Genomic DNA, 21,365 nt, shown 5'->3' with positions numbered 1-21,365 from the left:
AGTTTCCGACACGTCCGGTGCATGCTCGCACAGTCGCCTTCACAATCAGACCGTGCCCACGCTTGAACTTCCCGTTTGCCTCCGGATTGTATGCCGTCGTGAGGGAGAGCTTGACCCCTAGTTGTTCGAACAACTCGGTAGCTTCGTGCACGTCCAACTCTCCTTGGTCGGCCACTATTTTCCCGATGCATCCGTAACAACATACGACATCCTGGATTAGGAACCTGCATACGATTGCGGTCGTCTTGTTCGTCAAAGCTCGACCTTCTACCTGGTTCGTCAGATCTTCCCTTGCAAGTACCAGGTACCTCATCTACACTACCCCCATCAACATCGTCACTAAGTCGACCATCCACTTGAAGTGGAAGGTTGGCGGGTAGGTCGGGTAGGTCGGGTGTAGCTTGTCGCGGTACCGTATTCTGGAATGCACTTGGTAGCTTTCACATGACGCCCTGAAGTGCTGCACGTCATTGTACATCCCTGGCCACTAATATCTCTTCTTGAGCTTTTCTAACGTGGCCCAGGTTCCTCGATGTCCGGACTAGGGGCTCTCGTGAAATTCAGCTAACAATACCCAGTGGTCTTCCTTCCTCGCCACCACCAGGGGTGGTGCACCGTTTCGCCTCTTCGGGTGCCAGCAAATTACCCCGTCTCGTAGGAAGAACTTGTATGCCTTCTTCCGGATCCGACTTGCCTCTTCCTTTGTCCATGATGCTTTCGGCGTCATCGTGCTTAAGAACCTCCCAATCAGAAGCCATTCCCATTCGTAGTCGTTTTCGTTAAATGCATGTAGGTTCGGAGTGCTTCGCTCATTCGCCGACAGCCAAGCTGACTCGAAGAAGTCCATGCCGACTTTTTCATCCTTTGATACCATGCCATCTTCTCCATCGTAACACGCTCTTGATAGCATATTGGCCATGACGTTATCTTTCCCGGAAATGTGTCGGATTTCTGGGTTCATGGACTTGATGTACGCGATCCACCTGAGCATCGCCAAGTCCGGAGTCACGCATCTGGTTACCATCCCGAGAATCAGGAGCTAGTCCATATCGATAATTACCTCCGTCCTGATTAAGTAGTCTTTATCGGCCTTCACCACCGAAACGATACCCCATTGCTCCCGCTTGACTTGGGCGTATCCTCGCTGTCGGTCGCTCAACACTTTTGCTCCGAATTGGATGACGAATCTCGTTCCACCTTTGTCCTCCTAGTTGATCACCCACCCAATCCCGGTCGGACTTGTGTCGATTGTCAAGTATATTGGAGCACCCTTCTCGTTGATTGCCTTCTAGAGAGCCGGAGCCGCCGTCAACATCCCTTTTAGTCTTTGCATAGCCTCTGAGTGCTCTTCGTTCCACTTGAACTTCCCTTCTTCAGTAAACCGTAGAGTGGCTCGACAATATGCGCAGAGTGGGGAATCCAAATGTGGTAGAAGGCAGATAGGAACCACCAGATCTTCTTGGTCTCTTGCATTCCTCTTTCATTGCCAAGATGGTCTCTACCTTGGCCGGAGACGGTTTCTGACCATAGGGCCCGCACAGGTGTCCGACCACCAATATCTCTGATTGCCCGAATGCCGACTTCTCCCCTGAGAAGGTAAGTAACACACCTTCCAACCTCTGCAGTATCTTCTCACAGTCTGCGATGTGGTCCGACACGAACCGTCGACACCCATTTTCTTCAACTGACGCGTCCTTCTAGTCCTCTGGACATCCCTTAATTAGGATGTCATCCAGGAATGACATGGTGATGTCCAGGATGCAATCCCTCAGTACCTTGTTCATCGCATTCACCATGTGTGCCATCGAGTTCATTCCTCCTTGTTGAAGGGTACACATCCAAACTAAGCCGAGAGGGATCCGCATCGTCATGATGTCCTTACTTTCGACGGCTAGTTGAACTGGTCGTATTTTGAGTATAAGTCGTCGACCGAGTAGATCGACCTTCCGGCGAAAGCCTTTGCAAACTCGTCGATGGTCGGCCCGACCCCTGATTCTGAATTGTCACTTGGTTGACAGATTGCAGGTCCTGTATGAAGCGTAGTGTGTTGTTCTTCTTCGGCACTATAAACCACTGGTTCGATATATGGGGCACTCGATGGTTCAAGGATCCCCATCTCAATCTTCTCCTTGGGCAGCTCCATCAACTTCGGGATGTGAGCTCTCGGCACTAGAATCTACTTTAGGTTCCATGGTACGTGCGGCACCCGATCTCCCCCTGCAAGAATGAGAAAGCCTTCCTATGACTTTCGATCATCCTCCGAAACCGGTCCTCCTCAGCGGGTAGAAGGAAGCCACTGCCATCGATCTTGAGCTTCCGTAGCGTTTCCTTGGTGAATTGGTGCCATATACCACGCGGGTCTCATAAATTCGGGTCGGTCGTGACCGCCTTTATCCTTTCCCAGATGTCCTCTGGTAAGGGTGTCGCAAATGGCCTTACCTTCTGGCAAACAATTTTGTACTTAGTGTCTACATGGGCGGTTTGACCTGCCAAGACCATCCGTTCGAACTCCACTATCTCCTCGTACATGTCAATCGAATGGACCGGAATCGTCCGGTCCTCAGTTAGATCTCCTGTGTTCACCCTCTCGATCTCCCCAAGGGTGTCATCGAATGAGATTGCCTCCATGGTGCCACTGATCTTGTCATCGGGGCCCATGGCTCCGCATGACCTTAGGTGCCCCTCGACCCTTCATCTTTCTCGGCCGACGATGCCGATTGTTGTACAACCTCCATTGTCGGAGAGCCAAAATTTCCTAATTAATGGACAAATGTGGGGTTTTGGCTGGTTGTTCGGACCATCGTGGCCCCACGCCTTGATAGCCCTCTTCAAAAATCCTCTCGGCCTTCACTGCCGAGAGAGTCTCGATTGCGCTCGTGGTTCGGCCTAACCCTCAGGAACTGGACGGAATACTGACCATTCTGGCTCTTCATCCTTGCATATGATGGACCGTTGTCCAACGCCTTTGTCTCCATCCAGGCCGCTGTGATGTAGGGTTCTCCAAAGATTACCGGATGGGACGACGACTCATGTACGAAGAAGTGTTGGTCGATCTCGAAGTCATCGACCTTCACCCGGAAATTCGGGCACGCCCCATGAAGCTCCTTCGTAGAGCGGGTCACCGTGCGTATCATCTAGGCATGCTTCGTATTGATCGGCCACTTCCCTTCCTTGTAGAAGTCCATTGACATAAGATTTATCTCCGATCCATGGTCTATCAGTGCCACAACCGGCTCCTTCACATCTCCAATCTGTACAGGAGTCTCCATTATTGCTCTTGGTTGCCAAACGTTGGTTCACATACCCCATGAATGTGCTTACATGCTCCACTATACATTCTCCATCCTTGTACTTTAGCCTCAAAATCTTTCTCATGAAATATGTTTTGTTGAGGGCGTTCTTCCTCTCATATAGACTTGACAACTTTTGCCACATCTCATACGCATTTGTGTCATTTGCCACATGCTGAAGAACAGTTACATCGACGCACTGTCTGATGGTGGCCACCGCCTTTCTGTTCAAGAGTTTCCATTCAGATTCTAACACGCCGGTGTATTTCTACTCTATCGATTGGCTCGTACAGGTCTATGACTATGAGAAGGTCTTCCATCTTTATCTTCCAGTCTGCATAGTTCTAAGAGTTTAGAACTATCATGCCTGGGAAGCCACTCACACCTCCTTCCATCTTTCACCTGTCTCTCTAATACCAGATTGTTGTGATTCGATCCCTTAGATTCATGAGGAAGACCGATTGTGAAATACACAATAACGTGGAAACAGAAAACAACAAATGCACAGAATACACAGTTTTACGTGGAAACCCTAAACGGGGAAAACCACGGGAACAGAGATCCACTATACAATAGAGAATACAAAGGAGACAGTATACAACACTCTCTCTGCACAACTTTTGCCACATCTCATACGCATTTGTGTCATTCGCCACATGCAGAAGAACAGTTACATCGACGCACTGTCTGATGGTGGCCACCGCCTTTCTGTTCAAGAGTTTCCATTCAGATTCTAACACGTCGGTGTATTTCTACTCTATCGATTGGCTCGTAGAGGTCTATGACTATGAGAAGGTCTTCCATCTTTATCTTCCAGTCTGCATAGTTCTAAGAGTTTAGAACTATCATGCCTGGGAAGCCACTCACACCTCCTTCCATCTTTCACCTGTCTCTCTGATACCAGATTGTTGTGATTCGATCCCTTAGATTCATGAGGAAGACCGATTGTGAAATACACAATAACGTGGAAACAGAAAACAACAAATGCACAGAATACACAGTTTTACGTGGAAACCCTAAACGGGGAAAACCACGGGAACAGAGATCCACTATACAATAGAGAATACAAAGGAGACAGTATACAACACTCTCTCTGCACAACTTTTGCCACATCTCATACGCATTTGTGTCATTTGCCACATGCTGAAGAACAGTTACATCGACGCACTGTCTGATGGTGGCCACCGCCTTTCTGTTCAAGAGTTTCCATTCAGATTCTAACACGCCGGTGTATTTCTACTCTATCGATTGGCTCGTACAGGTCTATGACTATGAGAAGGTCTTCCATCTTTATCTTCCAGTCTGCATAGTTCTAAGAGTTTAGAACTATCATGCCTGGGAAGCCACTCACACCTCCTTCCATCTTTCACCTGTCTCTCTGATACCAGATTGTTGTGATTCGATCCCTTAGATTCATGAGGAAGACCGATTGTGAAATACACAATAACGTGGAAACAGAAAACAACAAATGCACAGAATACACAGTTTTACGTGGAAACCCTAAACGGGGAAAACCACGGGAACAGAGATCCACTATACAATAGAGAATACAAAGGAGACAGTATACAACACTCTCTCTGCACAAAGTGTATCAGCCACACAGGGCCCTTGGCATCTAAGCTCACACCGATATGGCGCTACTCTCTCTATCACGCACTCTCTCTTCTCTCTGTCACTCACACCTACAGGAACTCTACACTATTCTATTGTTTCTGTTACATCTCACTCTGGTTTGCCCTAGGTGCATTTATACTTATACACAATATGGGCTACTTACAAATATGTCTATTTCTATTATTATCTAACTAATAATCAGTAACATTCATTAATCAACCGACTGATCGACTAGTCGATTAGACTAGCCGACTCTAGTGTCAACTGTCCAATCGGCCCGACTAGTTGGCCTTGTTATCAACCATCCGGTTAGCCTGACTAGTCTACCGTGTCTTTGACTTGGATCACTTACTATATTGTTGACTCCTCCTTGTCATCGATTGTCGGCTCTCACTCTCAACTGAACAGTCGGCTCCTCCTACAAGAGGGACATATTCCTAATAGATGGAAACTAGACTCCTTTTAACCTCGGGTACATGCTGGACATGGTGCAGGACAATCGTATTGTTGTTTGGCAATCGAATTGGTACTTCGTTAATTCCAGCGATTCTGCATTCCTTCCCATTGCCGAGTCGAACAATGTCGTGAGCTCCGGCCAAATAGTTCAAAAACCATTTGATATTTGGGGTCACGTGAAATGTGGCACCGGAATCCAATAGCCACATTTGTGCTTCTTGCGCACTGTAGAGAACTTCTCCGATCATTGAATCCTGTAGAGGAGGATTTCTCCTTATCGGGAATCAACAACATTGATTTGGTTGTCAACTAGAGAACAGTTCCAGTCGGAATGTCCTGAATTTCACTCGAATCGTCAACTGCTCTCCTTTCTTTTAATCGACCAACAATTAGAAACATTGCGACCAACTTTTCTACAATGGGTGCAAAAATCACTTGGTCAATTGTTCATCGACTTCGACTATTGTCGGTCTCCCCTTTTTCTTGGTTGACTGGTGTTTCGACCAGTTCTTTCGACTTATTCTTTCAATCAACTCGATCGAATGGTGGGCTTCTGTCGACTCATTGATGGTGAGTCTTATCGATTTTTGTTGAATGTCCTCGATGAGGACTTGTCCGATCGTCTCATCTAGATTTAGATTTGGACAGTTGTTGGCAAAAGTCATGCAGAATACCTCCCAACTTGTTGGCAAGCTCGAAAGGAGGGCAAGGGCTTTAACTTCTTCTTCGAAGTTAATCCCTTGGGAGGAGAGTTCAGATGGCGCCATGCTGAAGATGTTGATGTGGGAGGTTGTTGGATCCATCTCTCTCATCTTCATGTTGAATAATTGTTGAATTAGTATCAACTTTGATGAGGAGGATTTCTTCTTGTACAACGTTTGTAGTTTCTCCCACAAAGAGAATGCAGTCGTCTCCTTTGCCATACTGAAATAGACGTATTCAGCCAGGTGTATTCAAACGGTTGATCTAGCTATCTCGTCCATAGATCGCCATTCTTCAGTAGAAATTGAAGATGACTTGTTAGTATGCTGATTTGGCTTCAATCTTGGGTTTTTCTTGTTTGACGAGTGCTCTTCTTCTCCCTTCTTCTTTGTCTCCTCCTTTTCTTGTTCTTCGGTCATTCGGTGATCGTGTGCTCATGTGATCGTGTTTGGTTGTTATCTTCGGTGTTCAGGTAGAGCTTTCTTCTTGTTGCGAGGGCGTACACTGGGCGTACACTATATTGCTCAATTCATCTCCGTGCCCTTGTTGAGCTCCAGTTAACTTGAAGTTGTCACCATTTATTTGAACATAAGGAAAAGAAAGTAAAAATAAAAATAAATGTGCACTACACTTAAGCATTTATAGTACATACACAAGTGTACTCGCATATATACTTTCATACAGATGTTCCTACATACACATACATGTATAATTCATACACACACACACACACACCTATCAATATACAGACAAGTGTGTGTGTGTGTGTGTGTGTGTGTGTGTGTGTGTTATGTGTACCCACACACACAATGTCACACACTACACTTACCAGAGAATACTAAAACAAATCAATTAAATTCCTCGAAAGAAATGGGGTGTTGAAGGTAAAATCTTTCGAGAATTCTTATGTGTCGATGACTTAGAGAAATCCCATCCTCTTTGGTTCAAGTCTTTGTGGTCTCGGCATTTTTTAGAAGTATGAACATATTTTTGCAACAATGTCGACAAAAAGGAAATTGTTTTTCTCAAGCTAGGCCTTTCCTCAAACAAGGGTGTTCATCAAGTAAGGACTTTACTTGAGTCAGGCCTTTCATCGAGCCAATGGTTTTCTCAAGTCAAGGTTTTACTCAAGCCAAGGATTTCTTGGAGCCAAGAGTTCCTTGAGCCAAGGTTTCTTTGAACCATGATTTCTCGAGGTAGGAGTTTCCGTGGAATAAATAATACTCAAAAGAGGATATCATGAAAGAGTGGCAACAGATGGTCTTCACATCCATGATGAGGGCGGTGCAGATAATTGTGCTAGTACACTCAAGTTGATGCCCTTGCATGTTACAAAGGAATGTGTTGTTTTCATTGTAAGTGACTTGAGTTACACGTGGATTTGTTTTGCTAGATGTAAGCTTTTAATTGAGTGTGGATAGCAGCTTGTGATCATAGACAACTTTTCTTGTAGCAAGCTACCTATCGTCCACAATTATGGGTCCTTACGCATAAAGTTTTTAAGTTCTTTTGGCTCTTAGCTTTTCAAACCACGAGATTCTAGCTCCTAATCATATATTATGTTGGGTTCAAATTCTAGCCTTTATGGACTAATTGTAATCATTTGAATTCTAGGTGATCTCCTTATCCATATAAAATATTTAGGTTTTCCCTCTGACATACCCTTTTATGTTTTTTGTCTCCCCATGGCATTGGTCAGGATATTGATACCGTATTTTCTTAATCTTTCTAGTGACATGTTGTAAATATTCTTTTTGGGCTTTCACTTCACATCGAGTTTTCCCACTAAGAAAAAAGTTTCTACTTGTATGGGTTTGAAAAATGAGGTCTTATAAAGGCAAATGTTCATAACACTTCCTCCCTTAAAGAAAGGCTATTATTTTGGCGATAAGGGCAGGCCATGTCAATGCGAGAATAATTAAGACTAGATAGGCGGAGTTGTTATTTAATAAAAAGTGTGAAGGGAAAGTTTGGAAAGTGCATCAATCTATTTTGTTCACTTAAATATATGTGTCGGATTATAGAATGTGACGTCCATTTGCAGAAAGTGCATATACACCATTTTTCAATGGATACTTTTTCTTTTATAAATCTTTGTTTATGTTTGAATGCTATAAGAAGAGGGGGCAATGCGAAACATTGCCTCATTAGTAATGATTGAGGAGAGGGAGGGGGGGGGGGGGGGGTAGGAGCGCTTTTGAAGAAGAGGCCGAAAGACCAAAAGAGCCTTATAATACTAAGGTTTTCCTAGCATTAGAGTTGAATGTGACGGATATTCAAATATTCCTCCACTTAGTGGGGCATAAAGACATAGTTGGGAACGTGTGACCACGAGCTAGCCACACGCAAGGAACAAATGCAGCCCCATGTTTAAACATAGTAACGAAATGTCGGTGTGTAGAATGATAGTATTCTACATTTAAAGAACTTATAAGTATTTATTGTTCTACCAAGTCAAACACATTAGGAACTATTGAATCGTTCAAATCTATTTAAGGTATATGGTTTGAGTAACGTAGGTTCACATTTTAAGCTCCATTGTTGAATGTCTTTTTGTGCAATGAAGTTTGGAACTTTTGGTCTACATTTTTGAGATGATTCAAGCTTTTTTGTAATTTGATATGCAGTAAACCTTGATTTAAATTTCTTGAGGCTCTTTCGCTAGCTACATGAAGCTTAAAGTTTGAAACTATGATACCCAAACCATAGACCTTAACTAACTATGATGAAAAAGTGTTGTAAACCTTGATTTAAATGTCTTGAGGTTCTTTGGTTATCGGCAATGAAGCTTAAAAAATTTTGAAACTATGATACCCGAACCATGGACCTCAACTAACTATGAACAAGTCAATAGTACTAGTGTGTTTGACTTACTATAACAAAAAATATTTATCATTTTAATTCACTAAAATGTTGGACCATCTTATTTTTGTCTTTTACTTCTTTAACTTGATAGTTGTACAATGAACTTATGAAGCATAGACCTATACAGTCCTTGGAATATGGCCGGGGTATTCTTGATTGGTAAGATTTAGAAACTACAATTCTTCTTAATTTTGGAGGTGGATCATTCGTTCTTTTATACAGTTTCAATTGATGAACTTCGAATCTTAGGTGTATTGACTTAATCAAAATGTTTTTAAATAGATTCCTTTTTATTATCCTTCTTGGTGACTCTAATAGCAGACATGGATTCCGTCTACCATAGATAAATGTCCGGTATGTTAGCCCTAGGAGAGTAAACTTTAAATCAAAAGTGTAAAGTAGAACCTCTACCATTATAGTACTCATTTGAGTGTTGAACCTTAACCTTTGCTAGCATAAGTATGAAATGGTCCAATATCCTTTTGATCGTTAAAATCACCTCTATAAAGCGACACCATTGCGTTCCACCTTTGGCTATCAATTTTTAAAGCCATTTTAAAGGAGTAAACAATAGCGTGGTTGGATTCAAGATGTAAACATAAAATGATTTTGATCAAGTTACCTAGTAGCATGCATAATCTCAAACAAAAAATCTATGTCAAAGAACAACATTGTTATTCAATTACGTTGATGGGGACATCAAAAGTCTCTTATATATTAACAGTATAAAGGCATTACTTACACCACGCCAGTTAGCATGTAATATGCTTCATTCAATAAGAATTTACATCACTTGAGTATACCCTCATTTTCCTTGTCTTTTCACGTATACGTAATGACACTTTGTTAGTGGTTCGAATTTAGAATATTTGTTTTATGTCCATAAAAAACCTAGCACTCTATCCACATAATATTACTTGTGATTTGCAAAACCAATACCCACAAAGTAATATAGAATGAAAGAAATACTAATAATTATTTTGTTGTGTGTCCATCTTCGATTAATTTAGGACCGGATACATCGTATCAAGTTATTATGATTCAAGAAAAGAATATTGTATTTGCCACAATACACAAAAAATTCACAGTCGCAATAAAAGTGCAAAACAAAGAATCAATTTTGGTACATCAACAATCATTTCGTCTTATAAAGTTCCTTATGGAATTCAACCATCCAACCTGTTTTGTGAATAAAGACATCGGACTGAAAATATCTTCTTCTTTACATTTGACCATACAATCACGGTAAACCTAGGTTCAAATCAAATTTGCATTAATCTTTACATATATGAATGTATAGAGGATGTTGACATTCGTCTCATGCCTTATGTGGATTGGAATCATTAACCTATATGCTTTGACTCATTATTGTTTTTTCCTATCAACTTATCCAAAACTTATGGAATTTTTGGAGCAAATCGTGAGAGGAATTGTAGACATAGGATGGCCAAATTGCATCATCTATTTAGATTACTATTGAGGAATAAAATACAAAGATAACAAATTGCTATGATTTATGGGGAGGATTTTGAAGAGGGTCAATTGATATAAATTGTCATGTCTCTTAGAGTAATATCATATGACAAAGCAAGCATAATATGTCAACATTCACAAATTAAGACTTTTAGAAGGGCATATTTCCATCAGGGAATGGTTGATAAGATGTCACTTTATATGTGTTGATCTTTTCATCCATAAAATTAAGTGGTTAGTTACAAATATGCTCCAAGAATAATAAAAAGGAAGGTTTTAAAAGTGTGTTGACTAGGAGTGTAAGGATTTACGACCTTTAGAATATTGTGAAAGAGAAATATACTTATCAAGCACCTTTAGTGAACATTATATTGCCATGTAGTGAAAGGAAATCGAAAGCCTAATATGTTGGATCAAGTGACCAAAATATTCTTAACGTAGACCAAAATCAGGAATTGTTCGAGAGAATCTTGAGGGTAGTAGACTCCTCAAGCCTAATGGGTGGAGAGCGTGTGTAAAGGCTCTTTGTGTGCATATGTCTTTTTAACGACAATGAGGATACATGCGACAAAAAAGGAGCAACTCAACAAACAAACAAAATAGGGGCGGGGTGAAAAACAGTAACTAATACATGGTTCTGTAAGTGGGTTGACATGGAAAAAGATAGAATCTAGGTAGTGTAAAAGGGTGGCATATACTTATTAGTGTTTGTGTATCCATATGCATGTGCATGTGCATATAGGGAAATCCACATGCACGTGTACACACATTTCAAAAGATTATACATTATATTGCATGTAGAAAACCTCAATAAGGTGAAATCCTTCAAAGAATGGATATAAGATAGGGACATGAAGGTCTTTTTGTGTGTTTTTGTGTGTAGGCACACACAAACAAAAAAAGATTGATCACTTTTACAATAATACGTGGAAGTCACGTATGGATACATTACACATATATGCATATGCATACATAGTTGTGTGCTTTGTATGCATTTTCCAATGTAGATATGCAATCTACTTCTAGTTGTGTTTATGTATTTGTGTGTTGATACATTTGCATGTGAGTAGTACCTAAAGCTAAATCAAACCAACATCCTCCATACATTCACAAACCTATTTCCATGCAAAGAGAAAATATGTGAAAACAAGTGTTTTTATTTCGGGAAAGTGAAGTGAAAACAGGTTAGCTTTTTGAGGAATGCCCGACTTTCCTCATTTACTACCTTAAATTATGTTTAGGATGGACCTCTTTCACTTTTTATCTATTGAGTCTATTTTACAAACTGGTATAGCTTAGGCTAGGGACAAGTCACAAGATGGGCATACAAATTGAACGATGTTTAGTTGTGGCTTCACTATTCTCAATGCCTAACATTGGCATAGATTACATAATCCCATTCAATTTTGATGCATTGTCATATGGTAACATTGACATCAAGCTTTTCAATTTTGTAAGTTTTATTGGTAGTAACCTTGATTAGTCTAAAATAGTAAAGAAAAAGTAAAGAAAAATCACAAGAATAATGCATAGAAAACAATAGTGCAATACATTGCGTTTTTACATATGTTCTTAACAATCCTACAAGTCTTATGTGCATTCTGTAGTTAAGGGGTTGATGAAACATACTTTGTCCAAACATGTCTCCGACAAGTGATTCCTCATTTTCTTGTCTTATAAACAAGTGTTGTTTCTCTTTCTAGAATTGATAGATTACCAAACTACCTAACCTTATTTATCCTTGATTTTGAGCGCTCTATATTAATTAATGTATTAAGGTCAAAAGTATCGAGATGTCACTTCTAGATCGTCGAAAAGTTATCATTTGAAATATGACATGCATTCTATATTGACTTGCTTCATAACAATTTGATGAATGCAAAATGATGGAAACCGTGTACATTTAATCAACAATGAGACAGAACTCCATATGAGCCAATCTTAGATTGGTTCACACATGAACATCAATGTTCTCTTTTACATACAAACATAACGACCATTTTCTCCATCCATAAGGATGATGAGAAAGGCCTTTAACATGACCATCATGACAATTGCTCTTTAGTGGATCACAAAGATATCATACGAGGGTCAACTAGGTTAATTTCAAGTTTTCAAATGAGGCGTTCCATCATTCATGGTACTTACCTCAAGAAAGGATTTGGGAAGGTTTGCATAGCAATAGATGAAAGAAAATAACAAGTGACAAAAGGAAGGAAGACTTTTATGCGTAATAACTAGATCAAATGGTCATATTCAAATTTAAGAGCTTGTCTTGCAATAATATTAGCAAATGGAGGTTTGGAGTTCAGAACTAGAAACATATTGTCCATTTTTAAGAGCCAAAGTGAAGGAAGTGCCTTTGAATGCCACCATACTGGACAATCCTTTTAATGGGCACAACCACTTCAAAATTATAGATGTGACCACATAAACAAATTGCAATCCTTTGGTCAATATTTGCACAACACATTTTTTCTTAAACAAATCATAAACTTAGATTTTCTTAATTGACATAGTAAGATATCTTTTTCCGCGGGGTTTCTTTCTAAAAAAGCTTAAATTTCTATAGCTAAAAGCTGAAGTCTTGAAAATAAAAGTGCTAGTGACCTAATCAGTTCTCCCATAATGTTGGCCTTATTAGAGAAGAGAGTAATATCAATAATCCTCTCTCTATGGTAGACTTTGTATGAAACTCAAACCTTGATGGGATTTCCATACCGGGCCCATACCACTATCTACATGACTACTATTGGTATGAATAACGTTATTATTGTTGTTGTATACCAATGTTGAATCCACCACCATGACCATTTCATTAGTGGGATGTGCATTGTGCACCATTGCCTAATTGGGAATCTATCAATCAATCACATTCAATCAATGATCTTTTGAAAAAGTAGAGATGTCATAACATGATAACATGCAGTTTTTCATGTAAAATTAATCAATTGTGTAAGGGCAAGTAAATAAATTCATACATACGTACATACATAACGATGGGGATTTTGTTTGAATGCAAGTTCATGCATTAAAAAACACTAAAGTAATACATATAGCATAAGGCATTTTGTTTGTTTTTGTGACTATGTGCTTGAATTAAGATAAATGTAAAGGTAGTGTATATATTAAAACACCACGAAATTACAAAAAAAACCCTTGTTGTCTCTACAACAATACTAAGGAATTTATGGCACAGTAAATGGCCTTACGAGTTGTTGTGAGGCTAGTTGACATAAACACAACTCCCCTCAGGAAAACATGTCCACCAAGGAGCCCAAGAATGGCAGAATCAATTTCCTCTCTTACTTACTTCGATGTCTTTGCACAAACCATATTTCTTTTTCACATGTTTAGTTTTGTAAATTTTGTATGATCACGTAACATTTCCCTCGTTTTATTTTTCAAGAAGATGGTCAACATTGTTGTCTTCAAGCGTAAAAATGTTCGCCAATGCATATGATCGCGACGAATTGAAAATGCTTCAAATTCTATAATTCTTTATGTATGACATGATCACACACTTAGGCAGGTTTTTTTCTTTTTTTCGCGAGTGAAAATGTCAAACACCCTCCAAGGGATTGCATTAAATAAGGTATGAAGGAGGGTTTCTCTATTTTAAAACGTATGAAGATTAACTAATTTGGTCAAATCGAAAGTTAATTGATATGCCAGCTTGAAATAATTATTTGCAATAACTCAACGAAATTGGTCTCAATCTTCCAAGTTAACCTTGACAATGTTGTTTTTACATGTTCAATTTACTCTAGTGACAATGCTTTGCATATGTTTGGATACAATGATGCCTAGCAATACGTTACTAATGAATGAATGTTGGGGCCAATGTACATATGTATTCGAATATCATAATCCTACTGAATTTGTCGAAATATCATTGGTTGCACAAACTATCCCTCTATTATCATCATGACCATCACGAGTGGTGTGAAACCCCATTTGTTATTAATAGTAGCATTGGCTAGTATGTTGGCTTATAGTTGTATGCTTTTTAAGTATAATAATTTCATTGTTTTAAACTTGTAATACTAATAAGAATAATCATAAAGTAAATAAATGAGTAGATAAAATAAGAAGTCCTAGTATGTATGTACTGTATATGCATATAATTTTAATACTATGAATTGAAAAAATGAAAACAAATCAAAGGGCTTTATTTGTTTCTTCTGCTTTTTAAAGAAAAAAGCTGGTTTGCTTTTTTATTTCTTTTAAGCCATCGATCACATAATAGCAATAAAAATAAATTATTAATAATGCGCTCCATATATATATATATATGGAGTAACTAACTAGCCAGTCAGAACATCATTCATTCATTCATTTAACTCTTACTTATCTTTCTCATAACTTATAATAATCCAATAGCTATCTTTAGGGCATCAAACTAATTGCACTCTCTGGCTACTGATTAGACAGAAGATCATTTGCTTAACAAATTGCAGGCGATTGATCTTCCTGGTGGTAGTGATTATGATGATGATGATGAAGAGCACCTCACATCATGATGATCACCATGAGCCATTGCCTTATATTAACAATTATACAAGTTGCTTTGAGCCTCTAGTCTTGAACAATACCAATTACAGTAAATTAGAAAATAATGATGGTGGGAATATTGCTAGCAAGCTTAATCTTCTTAGCTTGAATCATAATCATAATCATAATCATAATCAGAATCATAATCATAATCAGAATCAGAATCATAATCAGAATCATAATAGCCATTATTTGATGATGACAAAGAGCATGTCTAGCCCTTCTCTAGTGGGCACGAGTGAGCGCGCTGGAATCTTCGGTATCTCGTGCGCCAAAGAATCGGTGAGAGAGAGCGCGTACCAGAAGCGGCTGAAGATCCAGCAGATGAAGCTCCAGCACTGCACCGAGGAGCTCGGCTCCGAATCGTGCGGCGGATCTTCGTGCATTGAGCATCCTCATCAGAAATTGAATGCATCCTCATCACCACACTCACATCATGATCATCACATTCATCTTCAATCTAGCCATTTTAATGATTTAGTTAAGAATTCACCTACTAATTATACCATGGTGTCTGTCAGGTCAGCACCTAACCTTAACATGATTAGCAATGACTTGATGACTGCAAACACTAATTATGATCATAATAATAGCAGAAACATGGTTAGTGCTAACAATGATATTACTCATCATAATAATCCAAAGAAAATCTTTCCTCCTCCATTAGTGTCCATGCAGCACATGACTGCATTGGTTAATTCTGCAGACATCAATGGAACGAAATTTCCATCATTTGGTAATGATGATGATGATGAGAATGCATTTAATGTAGCTCACAATAGTAGCACTAGTAACTGTAAGCCATCATTATCATGTGAAAGGCTGCCACTATTCCGGCGCTCATATAGTGATGATGAGTCCGGAGGCCGTCGGCTCATTCTGCAAGAGGTACTACATGTTGATCCCTGCACTTGTGCTGCTTCTGTTGCTGCTAAAAGACACCTGCTACACTTCCACGCTGACCGCAAGGATGGTCGCCTCACACTTCGTCCACAATTGCTCGGCAATCATCATACTTATACTTCTGCAAGGCCGACAATTTACTCCTCCACATACCTTGAGCATGGTGAGCTAGAAATTGATGATGATATTGTTAATCAATGTAGTGATGAGGATATTACTGGAAACATTCAAATCGATGATGATATTCATCAAGGCATTCATATTGATCATGATGTTGACACAGAAAACATTGATGAAAACATTCAAATTGATTATGATATTCATATCGATCATCTTGATGATAATCAAGACATTGATGAGGAGGAGGATATTGGTGAAAGCATTCAAATTTATCATGACACTCATCGAGACATTCATACTGTTCATGATGATGATACTCAAGACATTGATTTAAGTGATGATGATATTCAGCAAGACATTCATATTGATGATGATGATGATGATAATAATAATATTCATGAGGTTCACGCTGATGGTGATGATAATGATGATGAAGAAGAAGATATAATTGTGGCAAATCGTGATGATAAAGAAGAAGATATAATTGTGGCAAATCATGCTGATGAAGAAGAAGATATAATTGTGGCAAATCATGATGATGAAGAAGAAGAAGAAATGATTGTGGCAAATCATGATGATGATGAAGAAGATATAATTGTGACAAATCATGCTGATGAAGAAGAAGCTATAATTGTGGCAAATCATGACGAAGAAGAAGAAGATATAATTGTGGCAAATCATGACCTAGAAGAAGAAGAAGACATAATTGTGGCAAATCGTGATGATAAAGAAGAAGATATAATTGTGGCAAATCATGCTGATGAAGAAGCATATATAATTGTGGCAAATCATGATGATGAAGAAGATATATTTGTGGCAAATCATAATGAAGAAGAAGAAGAAGAAGAAGATATAATTGTGGCAAATCATGATGATATGAATCAACATATGTCTGATAAGCCATCATCGTCATCAGCAGCATCAGAACTACATTACAAACTCATTGGTGTAATGATAATCACCAATCGGACCATTTCACCATCAACGGCCCATCTTATCGGGCAACGACCAATTAAGACCACCATGTTTTCATATACTTATGGAGCTCCAATGGTAAATTATGGCTATCTTATATGTGGATCCGATGCCAACAACATTAAGTACAACACCAACAATGATAATAAGAATCGTGATTATAATTATAGCACAGCATTCACGATAAGGTCTTACAATTATAACGATAGCGAGGATCAGCACATAATCAAGATGGAGGATGATTATAATGAGAAGAGGAAGTTGATCATCAAATGTGCAATAATAATCAACACAATCTTATTATTGTTAGAATTAGACAGTATATAATATATTATATGCAATTAATTCAAGCCCGACTTTACTGTAATTTATAAATAAGGATGATGATGATTACGATCATGAATGATCAAGAAGATAATCTCAGTATGATATAATACAAATCAATTGCCAAATTCACTATGCCATTGTAGCTCAATCTCATTGTTGTTATACATACAGTAATGAATCGTATAGTTACTTCGCATGACATTTGCCACTATATTTTATCGATACAAATTGCTCTCCTTAATTAACTGTGATATGTTAGTCAATTAGTTACTATGAATCAGTAAATATAGCAAAAAAAAACATTAATAATTAATTTGTAGACCCCTGATAAATTCATTTTCATTTTTTGGAACAGTTATTGACGATTAATTTAACATTTGTATCCAAACTAAAGTATAATGTCTAAGCATAGATTCGAAATTCAGAACTTGATCCCCTCCGAGTTAATGTGAACTACATTACATTTAATATCTCTACATTCATAGCAACCAAATGGACACATTTGTACACATAATTGCCATAGCTGACACCACAAAATGATAAAACATTGCTTATGAGGATTAAGACTAACAATTACACAAGAACATTAAGAAAAGTCAAAATAACAGTTACAAAGAAGTAACAACTACCCGTTACTTCTATGTATATATCTGTGAAGTATTGTTTAGTTTAGTGGGTGTGGTACTATGTTTCAGTTCTTATAGTAGTACTACATTTGAGTTGTTACGGTAGATTCTTATATTGTAATACATTTGTTTGTCTTAATATAAGATATACCTTGTTCTACATTGTTCCAAAATATTCTTATATTGTAATACATTTGTTTGTCTTAATATAAGATATACCTTGTTCTACATTGTTCCAAAATATCTACATTGTTCTACCTTGTTCTAACTTCACTTACATGGTATCAGAGCATAGTTGCACGATCTGAATCTCATTTCCATACCCTTCTATAACCAACAAAGTGTTAGGAGTGTGTCCCTCCTTACAGAAGAAGTCGGCTATCGATTGGGAGAATCGATAGTCGAAATCTAATTAGTTAGCTGAATCGTCTGACGAGTCGACGTGGTAGTCGACTGTATTGGACGAATGATCCAAGTGAAAGAATAGGCCAACTAGTCGGGCTTACCTGATGGTCGAAGACAGAGTTTGCTAGTTGGACCGACTGGATAGGCAACATAGAAGTCGACTAGACTATCGACTTGTGGGTCGAATAGTTGTGTCAACCAGCCAGCCGAATAACTAGAGTAGAGCAGACAAAGTAGTCGACTGTACTGGACGAATGATCCAAGTGAAAGAATAGGCCAACTAGTCAGGCTGACCTAATGGTCGAAGACAGAGTTTGCTAGTTGGACCGACTGGATAGGCAACACAGGAGTCGACTAGACTGTCGACCTGTGGGTCGGACAGTTGTGTCAACCAGCGAGCCGAATAACTAGAGTAGAGCAGACAGATAGTGGATATAAAGAGAGAGTAGGAAGGAGACAAGAGTGAGAGTGGAAGGAAGACATAGTAGTGATACTTGCCATCAAAACCCTAAGCGCGGGAACCCTTTGTTCTGCAGTGTTTTGTAATCTGTTTTCCCTCTTGTATAGTGAAAATCTGTTGCCCCGTGGTTTTCCCTGTTGTAGGGTTTCCACGTAAACGTGAGTGTGTATTGTGTATTGTGTATTTTGTTTTCTGTTTTGTATTTTTCAGTCCATCTTTCCCGTAAACCTACGGTCCTAAACTCAACAGACTGGTATCAGAGCTTTGAGGTGGAAGATGGAAGGAGGTTTGAGTAGTTTTCTAGGAATGATAGTCCTGAACTTAGACAACTTCGCAAATTGGAAGATCAAGATGGAAGATCTTCTGATAGTCAGAGACCTGTACGAGCCCACAGACATGAGTGAAATACACACATGGGTATTGGGGTCAGAGTGGAAATGTCGCGAACACACTAAACGTGGACTGTGATGGAGCACGGATGATGGGGCTACGAGTGACGGGCTACAAACTTGGAGCTAGAAGTGACAATGTTAGGAACTCTAGAAGTTGTGATCTACATGAGAGCATGAAGACAAAGACGAAGAAGGAGACAAGATGGAATGAAATGAGAATACTAGATTGATGTGTCAATGACTCGTGTTGAATCCCTTGAAAGGGACCAAGGATGTTACAAGTATTTATACAAGTTTCGAGATGGAATATCTCTAGAATATACTCGAGAAATATCTCAAGAATAATATACCACAAAATAATTCTAGAATATTCTCGAATGTACTATACACTAGACTCTACAATATATACAAGTTCACAATCGAATGTGGACAGTTCACAAGAGTTTCCATATTGTTAACACAACACAATGTACTGTGTGTTAAAAGTCAAGAGGTTCGAGTTTAGAATGTAACATTATCCCCCCTCTTACACTGCCTTCCCAAACCGATCGTCCCCTTAAGGGGATATTGTTGATGAAAATCTTGGACCACCTCCAAAGTATTTAGTAAATCCCAGACAAGGAGTAACCCTTCTAGAAGACGAGGTATTGAACACCAACGGGCATGAATGATCATTTGCGGTCCTCGCCGAGAGTTGGAACACAAACACCAACAGGCGTGAGTGACCATGTGTGGTCCTCACCGGGAACTGGAACATGAACAACAACAGGCATGAGCGACCATGTCGGTCCTCGCCGGGATCTAGAACACGAACAATAGCTGGAGTGAACGACCATGTGTGGTCCTCATCGGAGACTGGAACACGAATACCAACGGGCATGAGAGACCATGTCGGTCCTCACCGAGAGTTGGAACACGAATACCAACGGGTGTGAGTGACCATGTGTAGTCCTCACAGGGAACACGAATACCAACAGGCATGAGGAACCATGTGCGGTCCTCACGGGGAGCACAAACACCAACGGGCATGAGCGACGATGTGCGGTCCTCGTCGGGAACTGGAACACGACTACCAACGGGCGTGAGTGACCATGTGTGGTCCTTACAAGGAACACGAACACCAACGGGCATGAGAGACCATGTCGGTCCTTGCCGAGAGTTGGAACACGAACACCAATGGGAATGAGCAACCATGTCTGGTCTTGACTCCTCACCGGGAACTGGAACATGAACAACAACAGGCATGAGCGACCATGTCGGTCCTCGCCAGGATCTGGAACATGAACAATTGTTGAAGTGAGCGACCATGTGCAGTCCTCATCGAGAGTTGGAATACGAACACCAACGGGCGTGAGCGACCATGTGTGGTCCTCACCAGGAACTAGAACATGAACAACAGTGGGCATGAGTGACCATGTCGGTCCTTGCCGGTGTCGTGCCTTTCGGCTCCGGATCGTTGCGTGAGTCGGGTGGGAACCGCCGAGGTTTTGGTCTAGGAGGAAGAAAAATACAAATAAGGCTAGTAAAGAATAGGTTTAAAGAGTTATAAGATAAGAATCTTGTGAATCCCACGAGTTTAGTATATTTAGTCAATATTTAGGTAGTAAGAGAGAATTATTTTAGCAAATTCGTGAATCCCACGAATATTTTAGATTGATTGATCATTATAGAAAAATAATCAACAAAAACTACAATGTGCTCCCCATCCTTATATAGTGATGGGAGAGACTAAGCATAGCTACATGCTTTTTCTAATATGTTCATGCACATTAAATGTGCATGTGATGCTTTTTTAATCCTTGCTTTTATTTGCTAAATATAGTGCTCATGCACGCTAGATGTGCATGAGTCACTTTTTAGTTGCTTGCGTTTTTCTATAAAATATTCACGCACTCTAAAAATACATGATTTACCTTTTAATAAAGGTAGGCGCAAATAAAGCACTTATAGTTATTAAATCTATTTGTAAAACACTAAAGATAAGGTAGAATAGTGGTAAAGTTGAGGTTTGGCTATGTGGGGGTATAGGGTTTGAATCTTGCCCTATGCACGTGATAAATATTTTGATATTCTTATTTTATTTATTTATATGTAATTAAATCGGTTATATTATTTTTACTTTTTCACGTAGTGTACGAAATACACTACGACACCGGGATCTGGAACACAAACAATAGCTGGAGTGAGCGACCATGTGCGATCC

At 39.5% G+C, this 21,365-nt stretch overlaps 1 protein-coding gene across 1 annotated transcript; it reads left to right on the top strand.

Annotated features, from left to right (window-relative positions):
* Nucleotides 1-14,802: 14,802 nt before the first annotated feature.
* On the top strand, nucleotides 14,803-17,411 carry LOC147866376 (uncharacterized). Its single transcript, XM_087316816.1, has 2 exons — nucleotides 14,803-16,437; nucleotides 16,810-17,411. The coding sequence occupies exons 1-2, from the start codon at nucleotides 14,889-14,891 to the stop codon at nucleotides 17,277-17,279; spliced, it is 2,019 nt and encodes a 672-aa protein (XP_087172942.1). The 5' UTR covers nucleotides 14,803-14,888; the 3' UTR covers nucleotides 17,280-17,411.
* Nucleotides 17,412-21,365: the final 3,954 nt, after the last annotated feature.

This window comes from Azolla caroliniana, unplaced genomic scaffold (genome assembly GCF_043228905.1).
Source record: "Azolla caroliniana isolate FFs.n. ecotype wild unplaced genomic scaffold, voAzoCaro1.0.p SCAF_3, whole genome shotgun sequence".
NCBI classification, from domain to species: domain Eukaryota; kingdom Viridiplantae; phylum Streptophyta; class Polypodiopsida; order Salviniales; family Salviniaceae; genus Azolla; species Azolla caroliniana.
This window is presented reverse-complemented; position numbering and strand designations above follow the sequence as displayed.